At 35.6% G+C, this 16792-nt stretch overlaps 4 protein-coding genes across 6 annotated transcripts; 2 read left to right on the plus strand and 2 right to left on the minus strand.

Moving 5' to 3' along the window:
- Positions 1 to 374: 374 nt before the first annotated feature.
- Positions 375 to 4751, minus strand: LOC129312038 (E3 ubiquitin ligase BIG BROTHER-related). Of its 2 annotated transcripts, none has more exons than XM_054954589.1 (7): positions 4364 to 4747; positions 3574 to 3931; positions 3440 to 3480; positions 2305 to 2346; positions 2077 to 2198; positions 1885 to 1993; positions 375 to 659 (listed from the first exon to the last, which is right to left on the minus strand). In XM_054954589.1, the coding sequence occupies exons 1-7, from the start codon at positions 4628 to 4630 to the stop codon at positions 609 to 611; spliced, it is 990 nt and encodes a 329-aa protein (XP_054810564.1). In that variant the 5' UTR covers positions 4631 to 4747; the 3' UTR covers positions 375 to 608. The 2 variants fall into 2 exon arrangements, with proteins under 2 accessions (XP_054810564.1, XP_054810565.1); XM_054954590.1 differs by lacking the exon at positions 375 to 659 and adding an exon at positions 948 to 1270 and having other exon boundaries at positions 4364 to 4751.
- Positions 4752 to 6753: 2002 nt separating this feature from the next.
- On the plus strand, positions 6754 to 9116 carry LOC129312101 (pentatricopeptide repeat-containing protein At5g08305-like). Of its 2 annotated transcripts, XM_054954684.1 has the most exons (2): positions 6754 to 7957; positions 8063 to 9116. In XM_054954684.1, the coding sequence occupies exons 1-2, from the start codon at positions 7205 to 7207 to the stop codon at positions 8840 to 8842; spliced, it is 1533 nt and encodes a 510-aa protein (XP_054810659.1). In that variant the 5' UTR covers positions 6754 to 7204; the 3' UTR covers positions 8843 to 9116. The 2 variants fall into 2 exon arrangements, with proteins under 2 accessions (XP_054810659.1, XP_054810658.1); XM_054954683.1 differs by having other exon boundaries at positions 6757 to 9091.
- A 276-nt stretch (positions 9117 to 9392) lies between these two features.
- Positions 9393 to 10904, plus strand: LOC129312102 (uncharacterized). Its single transcript, XM_054954685.1, has one exon. The coding sequence runs from the start codon at positions 9726 to 9728 to the stop codon at positions 10689 to 10691; it is 966 nt and encodes a 321-aa protein (XP_054810660.1). The 5' UTR covers positions 9393 to 9725; the 3' UTR covers positions 10692 to 10904.
- Positions 10905 to 11842: 938 nt separating this feature from the next.
- On the minus strand, positions 11843 to 15970 carry LOC129310662 (transcription initiation factor IIE subunit beta-like). Its single transcript, XM_054952570.1, has 5 exons — positions 15810 to 15970; positions 13500 to 13757; positions 12774 to 12905; positions 12532 to 12648; positions 11843 to 12437 (listed from the first exon to the last, which is right to left on the minus strand). The coding sequence occupies exons 2-5, from the start codon at positions 13755 to 13757 to the stop codon at positions 12096 to 12098; spliced, it is 849 nt and encodes a 282-aa protein (XP_054808545.1). The 5' UTR covers positions 15810 to 15970; the 3' UTR covers positions 11843 to 12095.
- Positions 15971 to 16792: the final 822 nt, after the last annotated feature.

The following is a 16792-nucleotide window of genomic DNA, read 5'->3' on the forward strand; positions in this document are numbered from 1 at the left end:
AAAATAAAAAAAATAAAACTCATTAATTCTGTTTAAAAATTTAATAAAATTTTAATTTTGCTCCAATGAAATATATATTTTAATAGTTTATATTCTCTGTCCAACATTTAATAAAAAATAAAAAAGGAAATTCGTAATCAAAGTTTAATAATGTAATTTATAAATAGCACAAAAAAAAATCCTCACTCTCCACCCCATAAATAAGATCTAACTATCTAAGGGAGTAAATCATCACTACAAAAAAAAAATAAAAAAACACAAGATCAACTATTCTAAGGACATGAAAAGAAATTAGAATTATCATTCATTCGTACTTTTTACGTTATTTTCTACTTAAATCCTGATCTCCCCAGCTCTCGAAAACATAAAAGAAATGAAGGAAAAAGAATTGGCTTTCGGGCCAATCCTTTCATTAGCAAAGGCATATACAATCCGGTAAACTAATTCCAAAGTTTCGATATTACATTTAGAACCGAAACAGCTTGGATCCAATGAAGCATAAACTAATTCCCCCCACAAGGCATGCTAGCTACCAAGCAAAGGGAAAATAGTTTCCCAACTTGTAAACATTTTCTTCAAATAATGTAGCGTTGAACAAACATTAAACACTACAAGTTGCTCCCAGAAGCTGACACCTCAGCGCTGCAAACAGGGCAAACCTGCGCCACAAGGAGTCAAGTATTACACTATAGCTATTATACCACACAAACTTTTAGGTGACACAACTTATCATATACGGGAATTTTAGTTTCTGAAGTATTCGGAAATTACTTCTGAGATGTTTAGACTTGATAAATATCAAGACTTAACACTTTATGCATTGTAAAAGTCTATTTATGAAATGCTTCACTCACGGACTGCTCCTGGACAATCTCAGGGATGGGTGGAACAGCATACCGAGTTTGTATAACCCATTTTGTTTATCAACTGATACACTAAAGCTCAACTTGATTTCCATGCATGTTTCATTACACAATAAAGGGGAAAATTCAAGTATTGTAATGTCGAAGATACAACAATAACAAGCCTTATCTCACAAAGTAACTTTAGTTATATGAATTGCACTATGCCATTGTAACGTCTAATGTAATATAAAAAAATTGTTTGCTATATGTTTTCAAGCCCAAATTTTTCCATCAACATGTAAAAGGGACAAGCTTGATGAGATACTGAGATCTACATAAATCACTGATTAACTAATGACGAGGAGAAATCAATGCTATTTCAACTCTTCCAAGGTAAAAAGGATCTCTCACATTAGAGCCTTCACCTGCAAATAATACTTCTATCACTTCACATAATACTGCAGGGGAAAAAACACAGAGCAAACCAAAAAGAACAACATCCAACCCCACTGCTGGATGATGATTGGCCTACAAGGCCTAGCCTTTTTCTAGCGTAAAGGTTCAAGGTAATTATTAATGTGTTCTTATACCACGTTAAATAGAGGAAGGAAGAACCAAATGAGAGATTTTTGTCAACCACTGTCGCTATATTTATAAACATTATAGGGATAACTACATGAAGTACAGCATAGGAAAAACAGTACAAGCGCATAGGTCTCAACCATTAGTGTCACTAATAGGCTATTCCCAACAGGATAATGCGAAGCCGTTAAGTTTTCTTCTGGTGCATGTGGCTGGAGCATAAATGTAATATCTCTAGCCGGAGAACCCTTTTCATGAGTTTCTACTTTATGGTTTCAAGGGTGTTCCTTTACCTTGTACATGCAAGAGACTGGATTGCTACATGGGAATTGTTTAGCGCGCGCATGCACAAAAAGCCATACTCAAAGTCTTACAAAAAATGTGACAGCATATGCACAGACCACATTTGATGTACAGAACTAAAACTGCATTGTATTGGCAAAGGACAAAAGCATACCTTGTTTATTTTCAACCAATTGTTAATGCACTCAGGATGGTACAAATGTTTGCATGAAAGTGCAGTTAAGGATTCACCATCCTCATAATCCACCCGGCATATGACACACCTAAGAAGGGAACATGACAATCAGGTGCAATGGTATATTGTAAATAACAGCTAAGGTTAGAAGTAAGAGAATTTTGCACATACGAATCATTGCTTCCATGCTGATCACTTCCCATCTTGTAGTTCACTGAACGCAAAGAGGCAATAGTTTCAGTAGAAAGACCTCTGCTCTCAGTTCCAACAACTTCACCCAATGCCAGAAGTTCCTGATATAATTGAAGATTTGAAGGATACCCTTAACATGTCAGATAGAAGGTGAAATGAAGCGTGAGTAGGATCACATAAAATACAGAGCAAGCCTGCAAGATTTACCTCGTATGAAAGTTCATCGGGATCAACATCCTCCCATGCATCCTGAGAGTCAAATGGTTGATGAGAAACTTTTATAGAATACAACTCTAAGTAACAATACATAAGCTGAAACCATAGAGTCAGGGAAAAAGCTTTGGATGACCATTGGGAAGAGGTTTAAAAGGTCAGCATTCTAAGATAAAGTCTACAATGGCTGAAAAGATGAGAGGTAGCTCTAGAGAGAATCATAGAGAACTGGGAAAAAGTGGACAGGGTCCGGAAGGATAATTGGTCACCAAAAAATAAATAAATAAATAAATAAAATAGGTTGCTGGAGTTAAATAAAAATCAATCCTTAAACTGTTTCAGTTAAATATTTTATCCTTTGTTGGAAAGCAAATTATTACTTCCAGTTTACTGCCTGTCAGACTGCTACTTTTTTTTTCCCCCCTTAGGAGTGACTACATAAAAAGCTACAAATACCCTTTCAGCCACAATCTGAGAACTTTTTGCTTGATATTGAATACTAAAGAAATTGTGCAAGCCCCACCCCCCCAAAACAACTGATGGTTCCATTTTCTATTCAACATAGGACTACGTGCCATGTGCTGAAGTGAAAGAGTTGAAGGGAATTCTGTTTCTTTTAGACTTATATAAACCTGGAAAATCTTTTTGGCCTCAAAGGAGGAGTAATTGGGGAAAAGAGTTATTTGTAATCATGTAGAATGGAATATACTGTATTTTCAAGCATCGCACCTACAATCTACAATCTACAACAATAATAAAGTGCATAAACTTTTAGTTAATGCTACATAAACTTTGTCTAATCCAAAACAAGTTCAATACAGATTCCAGTGAAACTCATCTATGTAACATTCAATGAGCTCCAATAAAAAAGTTTAAATGTTAATTTAACTTACAATGTTTCTCCGCTAGGATTGCAAAACTAAATACAACCATAATTCCTAATAAGCATAAAATATTCCCCAAATCCTATGGAAAAGACGGTTTGTATTCAAATGTAGAAAATTAGAAATATAGCACATTCCTAGATATACTTTAAATGCTTGTATGTCCATAACTATGTGGGATGATACAAAGACACAACCTATGGCTACATTTGAATGCAGATGCACATGAAATAAAAATATTCTACCGGAGAATTAGCACCATGGTCTTCTGTGTCCTCAGCTTCCCCTGCAAAGTAAAGCGTGATTATCAGCTATAAATATCAGATAATTTTGGGGGGGAAAATCCACTGATTATATATTCATGGCCAAGAAAACTAACGATCATTTATCCCAGCCAAAGCTAATAGCCTAGCTGCCATTTCCCTCTCTTCAGCCTCTTGTAATGCTCTTGCATAGGCTTCATCACTAGAGAATACATCAGGATCAAATTCAATGCTGGTATTATCAATTTCACCAGAACTAACAAGAGCATGCGCATCAAATGCATCTTCATCATCATATTCTTCATCATCATTATTGTCATCATCTTCATCATCAGGGCCATTGTCCTCATCATCATCAGTACCATCATGTAGATCTTCAAAATCATCCCCATCATCATGCAAATAGCTGCCAGCTTCCCAACTTCCATAATCACTTCCTTCGTTGTTCATTCTCAGCATCATGTATGCCCTTTCCTATTCAAGCATTAACAAATCAATGCTATATAGTACACAAAGTTCAGAAGCATGAGAAAACAAGAGGAGAAAAAATCAACAACGTAGAAAATTACTGAAAAATCAAACAAGACATTCAGTGAAATGGACACGAATCAATGCCAAAGCTTATAATTCGGCGTGGAAAAAAGAACTCCAAAAGGTAGTGTAAAGAAACTTGAGGAGTTGAGGTAAAGTCGAATTGTTTTACTGTGCACAATTTTTTTCAGTTCGCCCCAAACCACAACAATAAGGAATGAGTGTCTAAACCCTTCTTTTCTTCCTTAAATTTTCTTACCTGCCAAAACGAGCATAAAACTCAATAAATACAAAATCTTCAACAAAATAAAGCGCAAAGGAAGAAAATTCCAAACTGAAATAACAACATCCAAGTAAGAAGATTTAGAGGTAAACCTGCTCCTGAAGGGTTCGAGCAAGGGCGAGGTCAGCATCGACCTGACTGAGATTAGTGAAAGGGGTTCTGGAAGGTGGGCGAGGAGGAGACTGGATGGAGCCAGATCCAGTTCTCTCCCCTTCTTCTTCAGCCCCGCCTCCATTCTCATCTACATCCACTTCTTCTGAGTGCTCCTGTTCATTCAAATTGGAAAGCTCTTCGTTGTCATTGATGGGTTTGACTCCTCCTGAAACTGCTTTGGTGTTGTTGGCGGTGTGATTCTCCATAGAAGCCAAAGAACACGTGACGGGAATTCGACGGAGAAGAAAGAATGAAGTGGGGAAGATCGAATGAGAAAAATATGCAAGTTTTGTTGGAAAAACGTAAAAGAAAAGTGGACGAAGGGAGACGGCGTTGGGACTCCACAAATTTGGACGCGCCGGTTGAATTAGACCGTCGATAGGGGACGCCCCAGTGAATCTGGACCGTTAGTAGGAAGCTTTGGTTTTCTAGAACAGCCACGACACCGGCACCTTTTCCGTTGAAAAAAAAAAAAAAGATACCCATATCTTTTATTTTTGAAAAATATATTATGTACTATGTTTTGCAAATAATCAAATATATTAATCAATATGTTAATGTTAATATTGATTGTTTTTTACCTGGTGGCTATTGATATTTTCAGTTGGCAGCACAAAATTAGTATATCATTTAGGGACGAATCCGTAAACCATAATATAGGAAGTCATGACTAAAACTTTATCTAAATGTGTGGCAGCTAATATTAATTTTTACATTTTTTAAAAATAAAATTATACCTTTTTTTTTAAAAAAAAAAGTGAAGAATGGGGACCATAGCCCCTGCTGACCCCTGTAGATTCTCACTGATATAATTGATGATTAATCGATTGATGATGGGTTGATAATTAATAATTAATATCTTATCAATATTATTGGGCAAAAAATATCAATGTTAATTTTGATATATGCAATCTGATGTAATCTATATAATTATATTTATATATATATATATATATATATAAAACTATTTGCATGATGATAATAGCAACATCAATTTTGAAATATGTAATGTTATATTCTTACGTAATCTCTATAACCATATTATATTATATTATATATATATAATTCGCATAAAAAACCGGTCCATATTGGAAAGAGGGTCGTATGTTAACTTAAACAATGGGTGAAAAAATTTTCATCAGAAATGTGATTTTTTTTGGTACAGCAAACATTTAGATGAATTAAGTGATGAGAATTTACTAAAATTAGAGCATGCATTTAGTTTAAAAAATACTTATTACTAATAAAATTTTCATATCAATGGTGAGATTTAATTTCATAATTTTATAGATTATAGATTACATTATGATCGATTAGATTAATCTTTATTAATTGCATTACATATAAATGAATATAAAGTGATCGAAAAGGGGAAAAAAAAAAAACCAAAAGCCCTGATAGCATAACGGAAACTGAAAACCCAAAAGATAACCAAAAAAGGGGGGGTGGGGGGGAACAGCGAACTGTTATGATATGAGAAGAGCAAAGGAAAGATAGAAAACTAGCAAAAATGCAACGGAAGATGTCAGAAAAAACAGAAGAACGAAGGAGGAGAGAATCAGCAAGTCTCTGGCAGTCGCACGATCGTCTCTTTCTCTCACGGTCTTTCTGTTCGCACATTTGTCTTGTGTTCGTCTTCTGCCATTGGAGACTGGGAGTATATGATTTTATTTTATTTTATAGAAAAATCAGATCCAATAATCAATTAAATAAATTATTCATAAATAAAAATTAACAATAAATCTTACCCTCATTTTATATTGGTCATTATCTGTAAATAATTTTTTGAGTGGTGGTTATTGAATGTAGTTTTTTATTTAAGATATGATGGATAATTTTGAATTTATATAATTTTCATAAAGGTAACTTAGGAAGAAAAAAGTATTTCTATTAAAAATATTATTTTTCATGGGGTCTTGCGTAGCATCTATTTTACATTCTCTCTTTTAAAATTAGGTTCTACAGGATTGAAAATAATGCCAACCAAACTTAAAAAAAAAAAAAAGCTCTTTTTTTTTTAAAAAATATAATTTTAAATTCTGCATTTTGCTTGAATTTTGTTATAAGTCTCTATTTTTTTTTATCTTTTAGTTTCCTATATCAGTGCTCTAAATCCCTTCATAAACAGTATTAGAAGGATTTAAAATATTAAAAAATAAAAATATAGAAATTTAGAATATTAAAAAAAATATAGAGATTTATAAAAAATTTAAATAAAATATAAAGACCTAAATTTTTGTTTTTTTTTTTAATTCCTGGCTCGATCCAAACAAGCCCTTAGATTCTTGCAGGTCCGAATTCGGAAAACGCGCCACATCCGTGGGCCGAATGTACAACAGATCACAGCACCTTGATGGATCGCCTTTGTTCACTTTCCAATCCGGCTGTGTTCATGGACCGCCTTGACTTCAAGACCACGCGCATCAACCCTTTCGCTGCAATTGCTGGAATCTACGCTGCAAACTTCAGCTCTTATGGACGTAGCAGACGCTGAAGCATCACAAGCTTCTCCCAAATGCAGTGGCTTCATCTCCAGTAAACCGGAGCTTTATTCGTCAGACCTAATGGCTGAAAACTCCCCAATCCGTTTACATCAACTTCAGGCATCCAATTCATATGTCAAGCAAGGGTCAATGATTAGCAGTAACAGTATCAATACGTCTTCATTTATCTGAACCCTGCGACGAATCTCTCTGCTTTTTGGTGTAGCAAGGTTATTGATTCCTCCTTCAACTTAATTCTATTCTTCTTTCAAAGGAATATAGGAAGTTTATTTACATATGCTTGGAGCATCATCATTTTCTTGCAAAAATGTAAATATAAGCAAGACTCTGCTGCTCTACCTTTCTACCGAATGCAAGTCAATGCATGAATTGAAGCAACTTCATGCCATTTTGATCTCTCTTGGCTTATCTCAAGATGAAGCATTCACCTCCAAACTCCTTTCTTTCTCAGCTCTCTCAAATTCCGGTAACGTCAGTTATTCCTACAGGGTTTTCTCCCATCTCTCTAACCCAACAATTTTCAGCTGGAACACAATCATTAGAGGCTATTCAATCAGCAAAAACCCGAACCGTTCATTTTCAGTTTTTCTGAGAATGCTGCGACTTGGCGTTTCGCCAGATTACTTAACATACCCCTTTCTTGTGAAGGCATCGGCACGCCTTTTGGATCAACAAAACGGTGTATCTGTGCATTCCCACATTGTAAAAACAGGGCATGAGTCCGATAGATTTATCCAGAATTCTTTGATTCATATGTTTGCTTCTTGTGGGAATATCGTGTGTGCTCGCAAGGTGTTCGATGAAATGCAGGAGAAGAACTTGGTTTCATGGAATTCCATGTTGGATGGGTATGCTAAGTGTGGAGAAATGGTTGTGGCACAGAAAGTATTTGAATCAATGCCTAAGAAGGATGTCGTGTCCTGGAGCTCTTTGATTGACGGTTATGTTAAAGCAGGGGAATATGGGGAAGCCATGGCTGTCTTTGAAAATATGAGGGTTTCAGGGCCAAAGGCTAATGAAGTGACTATGGTGAGTGTTTTATGTGCGTGTTCGCACTTAGGTGCTCTTGAGAAGGGAAGAATGATCCACGAGTATATAGTTGAGAATAAATTACCACTGACACTGGTTTTGCAGACTTCTCTTGTGGACATGTATGCCAAATGCGGGGCAATACGGGAGGCTTTGCTTTTATTTCATGGTGTGTCAAAATGCCAGACTGATGTCTTGATTTGGAATGCAATGATTGGAGGTCTCGCAACACATGGGTTAGTTGAAGAATCTCTCAAACTGTTTAAGGAAATGCAAGTGGTTGGTGTTAGACCTGATGAGATCACATACCTGTGCTTGTTGACTGCTTGTGCTCATGGGGGTTTAGTAAAAGAAGCATGGTACTTCTTTGAGAGCCTTAGAAAATTTGGCATGACACCCATAAGTGAGCACTGTGCTTGCATGGTGGACGTGCTAGCACGTGCAGGTCATTTAGCCACAGCGTACCAATTTATATGTGAAATGCCTATAGAGCCAACGGCTTCCATGTTAGGTGCTCTACTTAGTGGGTGTATTAACCATAGAAAATTTGATCTTGCAGAAAGAGTTGGTAAAAAACTTATTGAGCTAGAACCATATCATGATGGGAGGTATGTTGGGTTATCAAATGTCTATGCAGTTGTGAAACGATGGGATGATGCAAGAAGCTTGAGAGAAGCCATGGAGAGAAGAGGGGTGAAAAAATCTCCAGGGTTCAGTTTTGTGGAATTATTTGGGGTCCTTCATAGATTTATTGCTCATGATAAATCACATCCCCATTCAGAACAAACTTACTCAATGCTAAATTTTGTTGTGTACCAAATGAAACTTGGCGTTGATCAAGAAAGTCAAGAAGGTTGTGTATTTGATATTGACATCGGAAGATGAGTAGCTAGCTTACTTTCTTTTTGAGTAGGAGCAAGAAATTTTTTTCCATTGATTAAATCGATTATGCCCTTCTGAACAATTCAAATTAAAAAAAGTTACAGTTTTTATTATTTAAGTTTGGCTCAATAATTTTGTGATCCATATCGTGCACGTAATTTTTAGCAAAACAGAATTTGTATTCTTGATTTCCCAGATGTTGCAAGCCCATCTTGATTTTAATGGACTAAGATTGTATTAAGGTGTGCCTTGATGATGAGGATTAGAATCAATTGATATTCTGGAATTGAGATTGAAAAAAATAATAAATTGGATCCTATTTTTAGTATCTGAATAGCCCCCGCGAAAGTAAGAAAATTGCAAAAATGGAGGTAGAAAACAAAATCCTCACGTACTTTTCGCTACAATCTGCAGCGGAAGATTTTTTACTGTCTTGGACATTCAAGGAATTCGCCTTTGGTATACCAATTTCTATAGGTACAAAGCCAATCCTGTAAGTTTGGCAGCCTATCATACTATCAATCGGTGGCTATCACTCACCAAACAGCGTCCCTTTACAAAACTTGCGTCCATTCAACTACTCTATTTGCTTCAGATAGACCCTAAGTGTCTCTCAGAAAGCCATCCCAAAAGCAATTTGCGGGGAAATTACAAACAGATGGTCAATAAAATAGAGCCACAATGTTTCAATCCCACAAAAATGATTTTATATTTGAAGCGAGAAAAATAGGACTAATTAGTTGCTCTTTCTTCATCCACTGCAGCTTCAAGTTGAACATCTCAACCTACTACTGCAAGAACTCTATTCTCCTCTTAAATATCTTCTTACTTATGAAATGAGATCAAAACTCAGTTTAGCGCTTGCAAAAGATTAACGTTCTGAAATATGAACAGGCTTCTTTGGCTTCCAGAATCTTCAACATTCCAGCCTGAATGGAATCTATATGATGTCCAAAACACATTCTTCAAATGCATCAGCTGGCAAGTGGAAGAAACCTTGGAGGCCACGAACTGCCCTTATCACTATGTCTGCGACAGAGCGTACCCTGCAAATTTCCCACCAGCTGTTGATGTCTCGGTCCTCCTCTTCACATCAGCTTCTTATCTTGTGACCCTTTTCATTGTGATAATGGATTTGAGTTCAGGAAGAAGAGGAATAAGATCCCCAAACAGATACTTACTACCTTCTGGTCCAATTCTCCTCCCTATGATAATCTTAGCCTTTGCTAAAGGCTCTCAGATAAACACAATATTCCCTCTCTCTTACATGGGTCCTCCAATTCTTCAACTTGTTCTAATATCTGCATTGTCCTTTGACTACGGAGCTGATAAGGACATAAAGTACACTTTTTTTGCAGCATCCACAGTTTCTGGGATTCTTCATGCAAGCCTGTACTTGGATTCAATTGTGCTGCCTTACTACACAGGTTTTGATGCTCTGGTGTCTTCAACATTTTCAGGTGAGTGTGAGACATGTGTGTGCAGAAAAGAGGCTTTGGTTGTGGGAGGGAAGCTAGTGAGGTACAGGGGCTGGTCTGTGACCACATTTTTGGTGGTGGGTGTTCTGTGTTTGAGGATTTTATGCAAAATAGTGTGTGAGAATGACAATGGGAAACTTTTGATGCTCAAAGGCTTGATGGAGAGGCTGAGTTGGATATCAATAGCAATTGATTGTGTTTATCTGACAGTGAAATCACCACCAGAGAGAGGATTGTTGAGAATTGCTGCTTTTGGAGGCATTTTGGTTTTGATTTGCCTTCATGTCCTCAAAGAGGCATGCACCTACGTTTATGACATGGCCAATGTGGCGGAAAATAGGAGATGGCTATCCACTCAATCGCTAACAAAATAATCAAATCGCACGAATGATGAAGAACCGCATGAGTTTTTGGATATCTGAAGGCTGAAGCTTACTCCCATTGTAATTAAAGCGACTTCCATACAAAATGAAAAAAGGCGAGACTCACATATGACTTGTTCTTTTACCAAAAATATATAATTGTTGCGGATAATTGCTGATGGGTCAATTGATGAGAAGCTGCTACATGTGTTTCGTCTTGTTCCATATTCATTTTTAGTTTTTACTTCCCGTTCTTTTACGATCGAGACAAATTAAATAGTCTCTTTTTGCTCCAAAAAAAAAAAAAACAGAGAGACAAATTAAATAGTATTAAAATGTTCACCATTGAATAATTCAAATAAGATAGGAAAAATACACACTAAGCTTATATTTAACATGTACATTTTATTGACGCCCACGAGATATAATTTAATGTTGGTATATATAATTATTTGTTACCGTTCCAATCATCATAACGCCACGAGCATCTCTACAATGCTATGGAGAAAGTTAACTTTTAAATGAGTTAAGAGTACATCGTTCATGATACTCTACTCAGATTTGAAGCCCAAAATTCGTTATTCATTAATTATGAAACAAATTCTAATTGAGCCTAAATAATATAAAATTGAACCTTGATGACCTCATTTAATATCATATTAACATGCATAAAAAAAAGGCATATTAACATATTTTTCATTTATGTTTTTTTAAAATTAGTTTTTAATCTTTGCATGAATAATATTAAAGTCAATGATTTGCTATTGCTTGCTTGCTTGATTCGTTAGGTAAACTGTTTGTGCGATCGTATCAATTGTTGAATGTAAAAATCAGTGTAGGATTCCATGGCTACTTCATAGCTTTCGCTGAACCAATCGTTATCGCAAGGTTTGATCTTCTTGCTCATTTCCGCAACCGGCTTGTGCGCTCGCATTCATCGGGTTCCACAAGAACCAAGGTCTTTTTTTAACAGTTAATTAACACTGTCAAGTATAGAATCAATGACTGGATTAGCAATGCATGAAAACAATCCACGTGTCAAGTTTTAATTGGAGAACAGCACAAGGAATGGCTCCTAAGTTTTCTCTTATCACCAAGAGTCCATGCACTACAGTTTTAAACTGCCCAGATGAAATTTTAACCGTTCAAATTTGAACAAAGAGTAATAAGGAACCGAAACTATATATAACAGGCATTACAGGGAGAGTCTCTTTCTCGAGACTTGTGAGGCCCTAAAGGAATGCCCAGAGTTTGGACTGAACAAGAATGTCCAACCGATACACGTAACAAAAAATGATTCATACAATGGAAGCGAGAATTTTTGAAGGTGAGATAAGAGGAGGACAATTATCTGAACTACTTAAATACTTTCTACACAGATCTATCACACTGTCAAATGATTACGAGAATATGAAGTCAGGAATTGTTTAGATTCTGAAAAAGCTCTGGAAGATGAGCATTGGTCAGCTTGGTCCTCTTGCTGATTTCATTCTTCTTCTTCTTAGGCTTGGGCTTAGAAGAAATGCCTTGAATTTGCGCTGCGCTCCTCCTCTTTGCAGTGTTGGTAGCAGGTTTCATCCCATTCTTTTGGAGATCCTTCTCTATGTCAATCATGTCACGAGGCAATTCAATCCCCCGGAAAAGCTGTTTTAGGTCGTCATCTACCTTAATCGGCACTCTGGGGTCATTAGGGTATGCAATATCTTCCTGCGAATCAAAGTTGGACAACAGCCAAATCTGCCCCGCAGCTTTCAGAGCCTGGTAAGAAATATCCATATAAAGCCTTGTTCCACGCGAAACCAATAATTTGGCTTGCTTAAAATTCATAAGACAAAAAGATAGAATGTTGAACCTGCAAGTCCTCCATCACTGTCGGGTAGGCATCCTTCAGGTCAATAACAGCAATGCCCTCAGGAAATTTGCGAATCAGGTACAGAAGTTGATTTTTGTCCTTAAGGTCATGTTTTGACTATAGACCAAAGAGAAAAGGCAGAATGTCATAGTCCTTATTATTGGCACGAGAGGAGAGGTTGCCGTTATCTAAAGCAACATTTGAACATATTGAAGTCCAAATAAATGCTTAGAAAATGTAACCTTGTAAGAGAACCGTTCTCCATCATAGTGCACTTTTGGATTTTTCCTCAGACTGTCAAAAACGTCCTTGTTAGACTTCATGTCAACATAGCATGCCTCATTTATTTGTTCAGGTGTAAAAGCCTGTCTTGTCTGCAATTAAGGAAGAGTGTAACAGCTTTTTCGGTTTTATCATCAACACCAATATAACTTACAGATGGCTGGAAAAAAAAAAAAAAAACACACACACACACACGTACATCACATGAAATTATAATGGGAACTCTTCAAATCAGCGCTTTATTCATGAGGTTCAGAAATTTCAAGCATTCAACAAGTCGTGACAAACATAACTTGTCACTCCTTTTGCTATGCCTCCTATTTCCACTACATTGACCCTATAATGTCATTCATAAAAGAAATGCCTTTCCATCAACATTGAATTTTAACCCATTATTCACAAATCACAACCACCAACCCAGCAGCATCAAGACAACTTTTTTTCTTAAACATGAATAGTCATATTAAAATTGTTCCATTGTTAGCCCTAGCAACTCAGTACATGATTTTGCAGTATGCACTAAAATGAAAAATCATTCAGAGTTCAGCCTTTCTTAACTTTCAGAAATGCCCAATTTTTCTATCACCAGTAACTGGCAATAGCAATATGAACTTAGTATGATATAGAACTCTTTATATGGTCATTAACAGAGGAAAGAAATATGAGGGAGTAAATAGAACAAATACCTCTAGCAGCAGATCAATAACACGCTTCATCTGAGCTCCTACAGGGGCCTTCCTAATACTGTTAATATGTTGAAGCCTCTCTGTATCATTTGAAAATTTGACAGCAGGAGCTGGAGTTTTCCCATTGGCCAATGCAGATGCAACTGCAGGAGTAGATTTTTTGCTTGTTGCAGCCTTGCTAGCTGCAATGCTTGTGAGGGTTGACTGACACTTCTGCTGCTGTTTTTTAAACCGGTCTAACTGCTCTTGCAGTGCCATCTGAGATTAAAATTGCTCAATTAGGAGAGACAGCTGATACAACACTTGAAAGCAATAAAAATGTCCTTAAGGTTAAGGAAAGAAAGGAGTCATCCAATGAGTACGAATAAAACTAATTTGTCAAATTTACTGGTTAAGGTTACATGCAAACATAAAAATCCCAAATCAAAAAGGACCAAAACCCACATCAAATAGATGGCAATAGCACAAAAGAAAAGAGCTACTAAAATGTTAAGTAAGAAATGAATTTTAAATTATCCAAACAATATCAAATTCCTTTTATTGAGGAAGAAGTGAACAATGCAAAAGGTGACAATAACTAGGAAAAAATATCTATTGCAAGCCATAAATGAACATGACTGAGAAAAACAATAAAGAGGGAATGAAAAAAAAAAATTTACATTCAATCTGCACATCAATGCATTGAGGCATTAGTTATCTCCATTTTCCTGGTTTTTTACCTATGTATTTTGCTTCCCAAAACAATAATAAAATAAAAGAATACAATTCTACATAAAGGACATGTTGATAAAAACATCTGCAACTTAGGAATATTTATTTCAAAAAGAGATGCCGATAATGATTGTTGAACAAGCATGCATGGATATACCACTTTAGGCACCGTATCTATATCAGACGCATGTCTATTAGAGAAGCCATGATGTACAAGCACGTACGCAAAAAACTTGCTTTTTTTTTTCTTTTCTCAGTTCAGTGAATTCTTGAAACATTTCAAACCATCACACATGAAAAAATGGTGCCAAAACAGCACTGAATTGCCACTTTGCTTGAAGTGGATGATCCTCCTCATGTAAGAGAGAATAGACTGATGTAGAATTGGAGGGGCATCAAAATTCAGATAACAAAACAGAAAGGTAATTTAGGACTTGGGAGGACTAGGGAGAGGGGGAAAAAAGACTAACAAGGCAGCTGGAAAATGGAGTCTTACTGTGCTCTGCAAGTAATAATGAGGAAAGCTTGTTGCTGCTGGTTCAAAGAGGATGACGAAGGAGTTAGATGAGATAGAAGAGGCCTGAGGGATTAAAGATGACCCACTCCAAGTCCAAGAGTGACCATGGGGCTTTAGTTTAGAGGCAATACTGATGAGAGGAAATACAACTATTTTAAAGGGATTGTGCCTAGAATACACATCAAGAGCATTTGGTCAGAGGGAAAAGCATTCCTTTTCCTTGGAGAGAGAGAGAGAGAGATACACAAACGAAATCAGCCAATTAAAAATAATTCATATCGACATATACCTCAGTTGTTTTCCAACTAAGAAAAGAGGCGTACTGCCTACAGGCTGCAACAAGGTTAAAAGATAAAATACTGCCCGTTTCATATTTTACCTTAGCTCAGGAAATATGGACTCCTCACTAGGGTTTCAAGTCACCACTCAATCTGAGTGACATACAATTTGTATCATTTCCTTGATTCCTTTCACCCTAAAGTTCCCTATTTCCCACAACTTCAGCCAGCTAGTCACAGAAACATTCATCCTCCCCATTTTTTGCACGATTAAAATGATAATTTTGGTTTCACAAGAAAAACAATCGATGTTCTTGGATATAGTGATGGTCATAGGCGGATCTATACTACACTTAGTGGAATCTTTGAAATATGCATAGTTGATATAATAAATTTTTAATTTTTGTTCTAGATACTTTGACACAACTCTATCCAAGTCATTTACAAGATCATATATCACAAAATTAATGATAACATAAAAAGATTAATTGATAGAATGCCAATACACAACAAATCCAGCATTGGAAAACAACAAAATCCAAATAATTCAAGTCTCTAGTGATCACAATAAAGAGGGAAGAAGTATCATAGCCAATCACGCACCATTAAAGCAAAAACTAGTACATAAAAATTAAACTCAATCTGTGAATATTTCCAAATTCAAAAGCGACAATATTCAAACGATTACACAACCAGATTCAAAGCCAAATTAAAATGAAAAATTTAAAACAAGCAAGAACAGCCACGCAGGGAACAGATGACGCGGGGAACAAATTCAAAGCCAGATTGAAAAATCAATCTCACCGGATTTTGGGAGTAGAAAAGGCCCTAGGATTCGAACCGCTTTCACTGCTTGCCCGAGAACAACCACGCAGGACTGACAACAGTGGACGGCGCCCGACAGAGTGCGGAATGCTGGTTCGCCGACGAAGAAAGATGAATACGCTACTCACGAGACGAGGATGTGTTTTATCGGGGTTACATAATTAATTTGAGGAAGAATTTGGCATAAATAAATCAAAAATTAACTATAAATCTATTTTCATTTTTTTATTCTCTCATGTTCATTTGTTTATTCTTTTTACAATAATTTAAAACTTATGTTTTAACTTTAAATTCATTTAATTTTTTTATTTTCTCATATTCATTTGTTTAATTTTTTTTTTACAATAATTTTAAAATTTTTGTTGATTCAGTAAAGAGGCGCGAACCATTGTAGTCAAAGCCCCCATCGTAAGTACTTTTAGTGGGATAGGAGTACTGGAGTTATAAGTCAGGATAAACTGAACAAGTTTGAAAAAATTGAGAATCAAGCTTCACAAAATCATGTTTTTTTTTTAATATTCAAGTTTAATTGGACAAAGAATGTTATAAAATACATTAAATATTAATTGATCTTTTAAATTTTAAGTCATTTTATACTAAAATAATAAAATATCATATATTTGAATATATTATTTTACATATTTTCTTAAAAAAATTAAAATATTACATTGTCAAATTTCTATTATTTTTAATCTATTAAATATCTCAAAATATTTAAAATATATTTCAATATTAATTTTTCAATTTTAAAACTCATTTTTTTAAAATAAATTTGAGCTTTCCATATCTTTTAAGTGTCCTTTTTATAAAATAAAAATAATTATTTTGTAAAGAAATTGTTAACTTTAAAAGTAGTCATAAGCACTAACAAAGTAGTGAATTTACTATAACACGGACATGGTTATAATTTGCTATACAAAGACTATTAATTCTAATAAAATAATTGTCAGTAAAGTTGTTCT

The sequence above is a fragment of the Prosopis cineraria genome, unplaced genomic scaffold (genome assembly GCF_029017545.1).
Source record: "Prosopis cineraria cultivar Desert tree isolate PC_DT_omini unplaced genomic scaffold, ASM2901754v1 PC5, whole genome shotgun sequence".
Lineage (NCBI taxonomy): Eukaryota > Viridiplantae > Streptophyta > Magnoliopsida > Fabales > Fabaceae > Prosopis > Prosopis cineraria.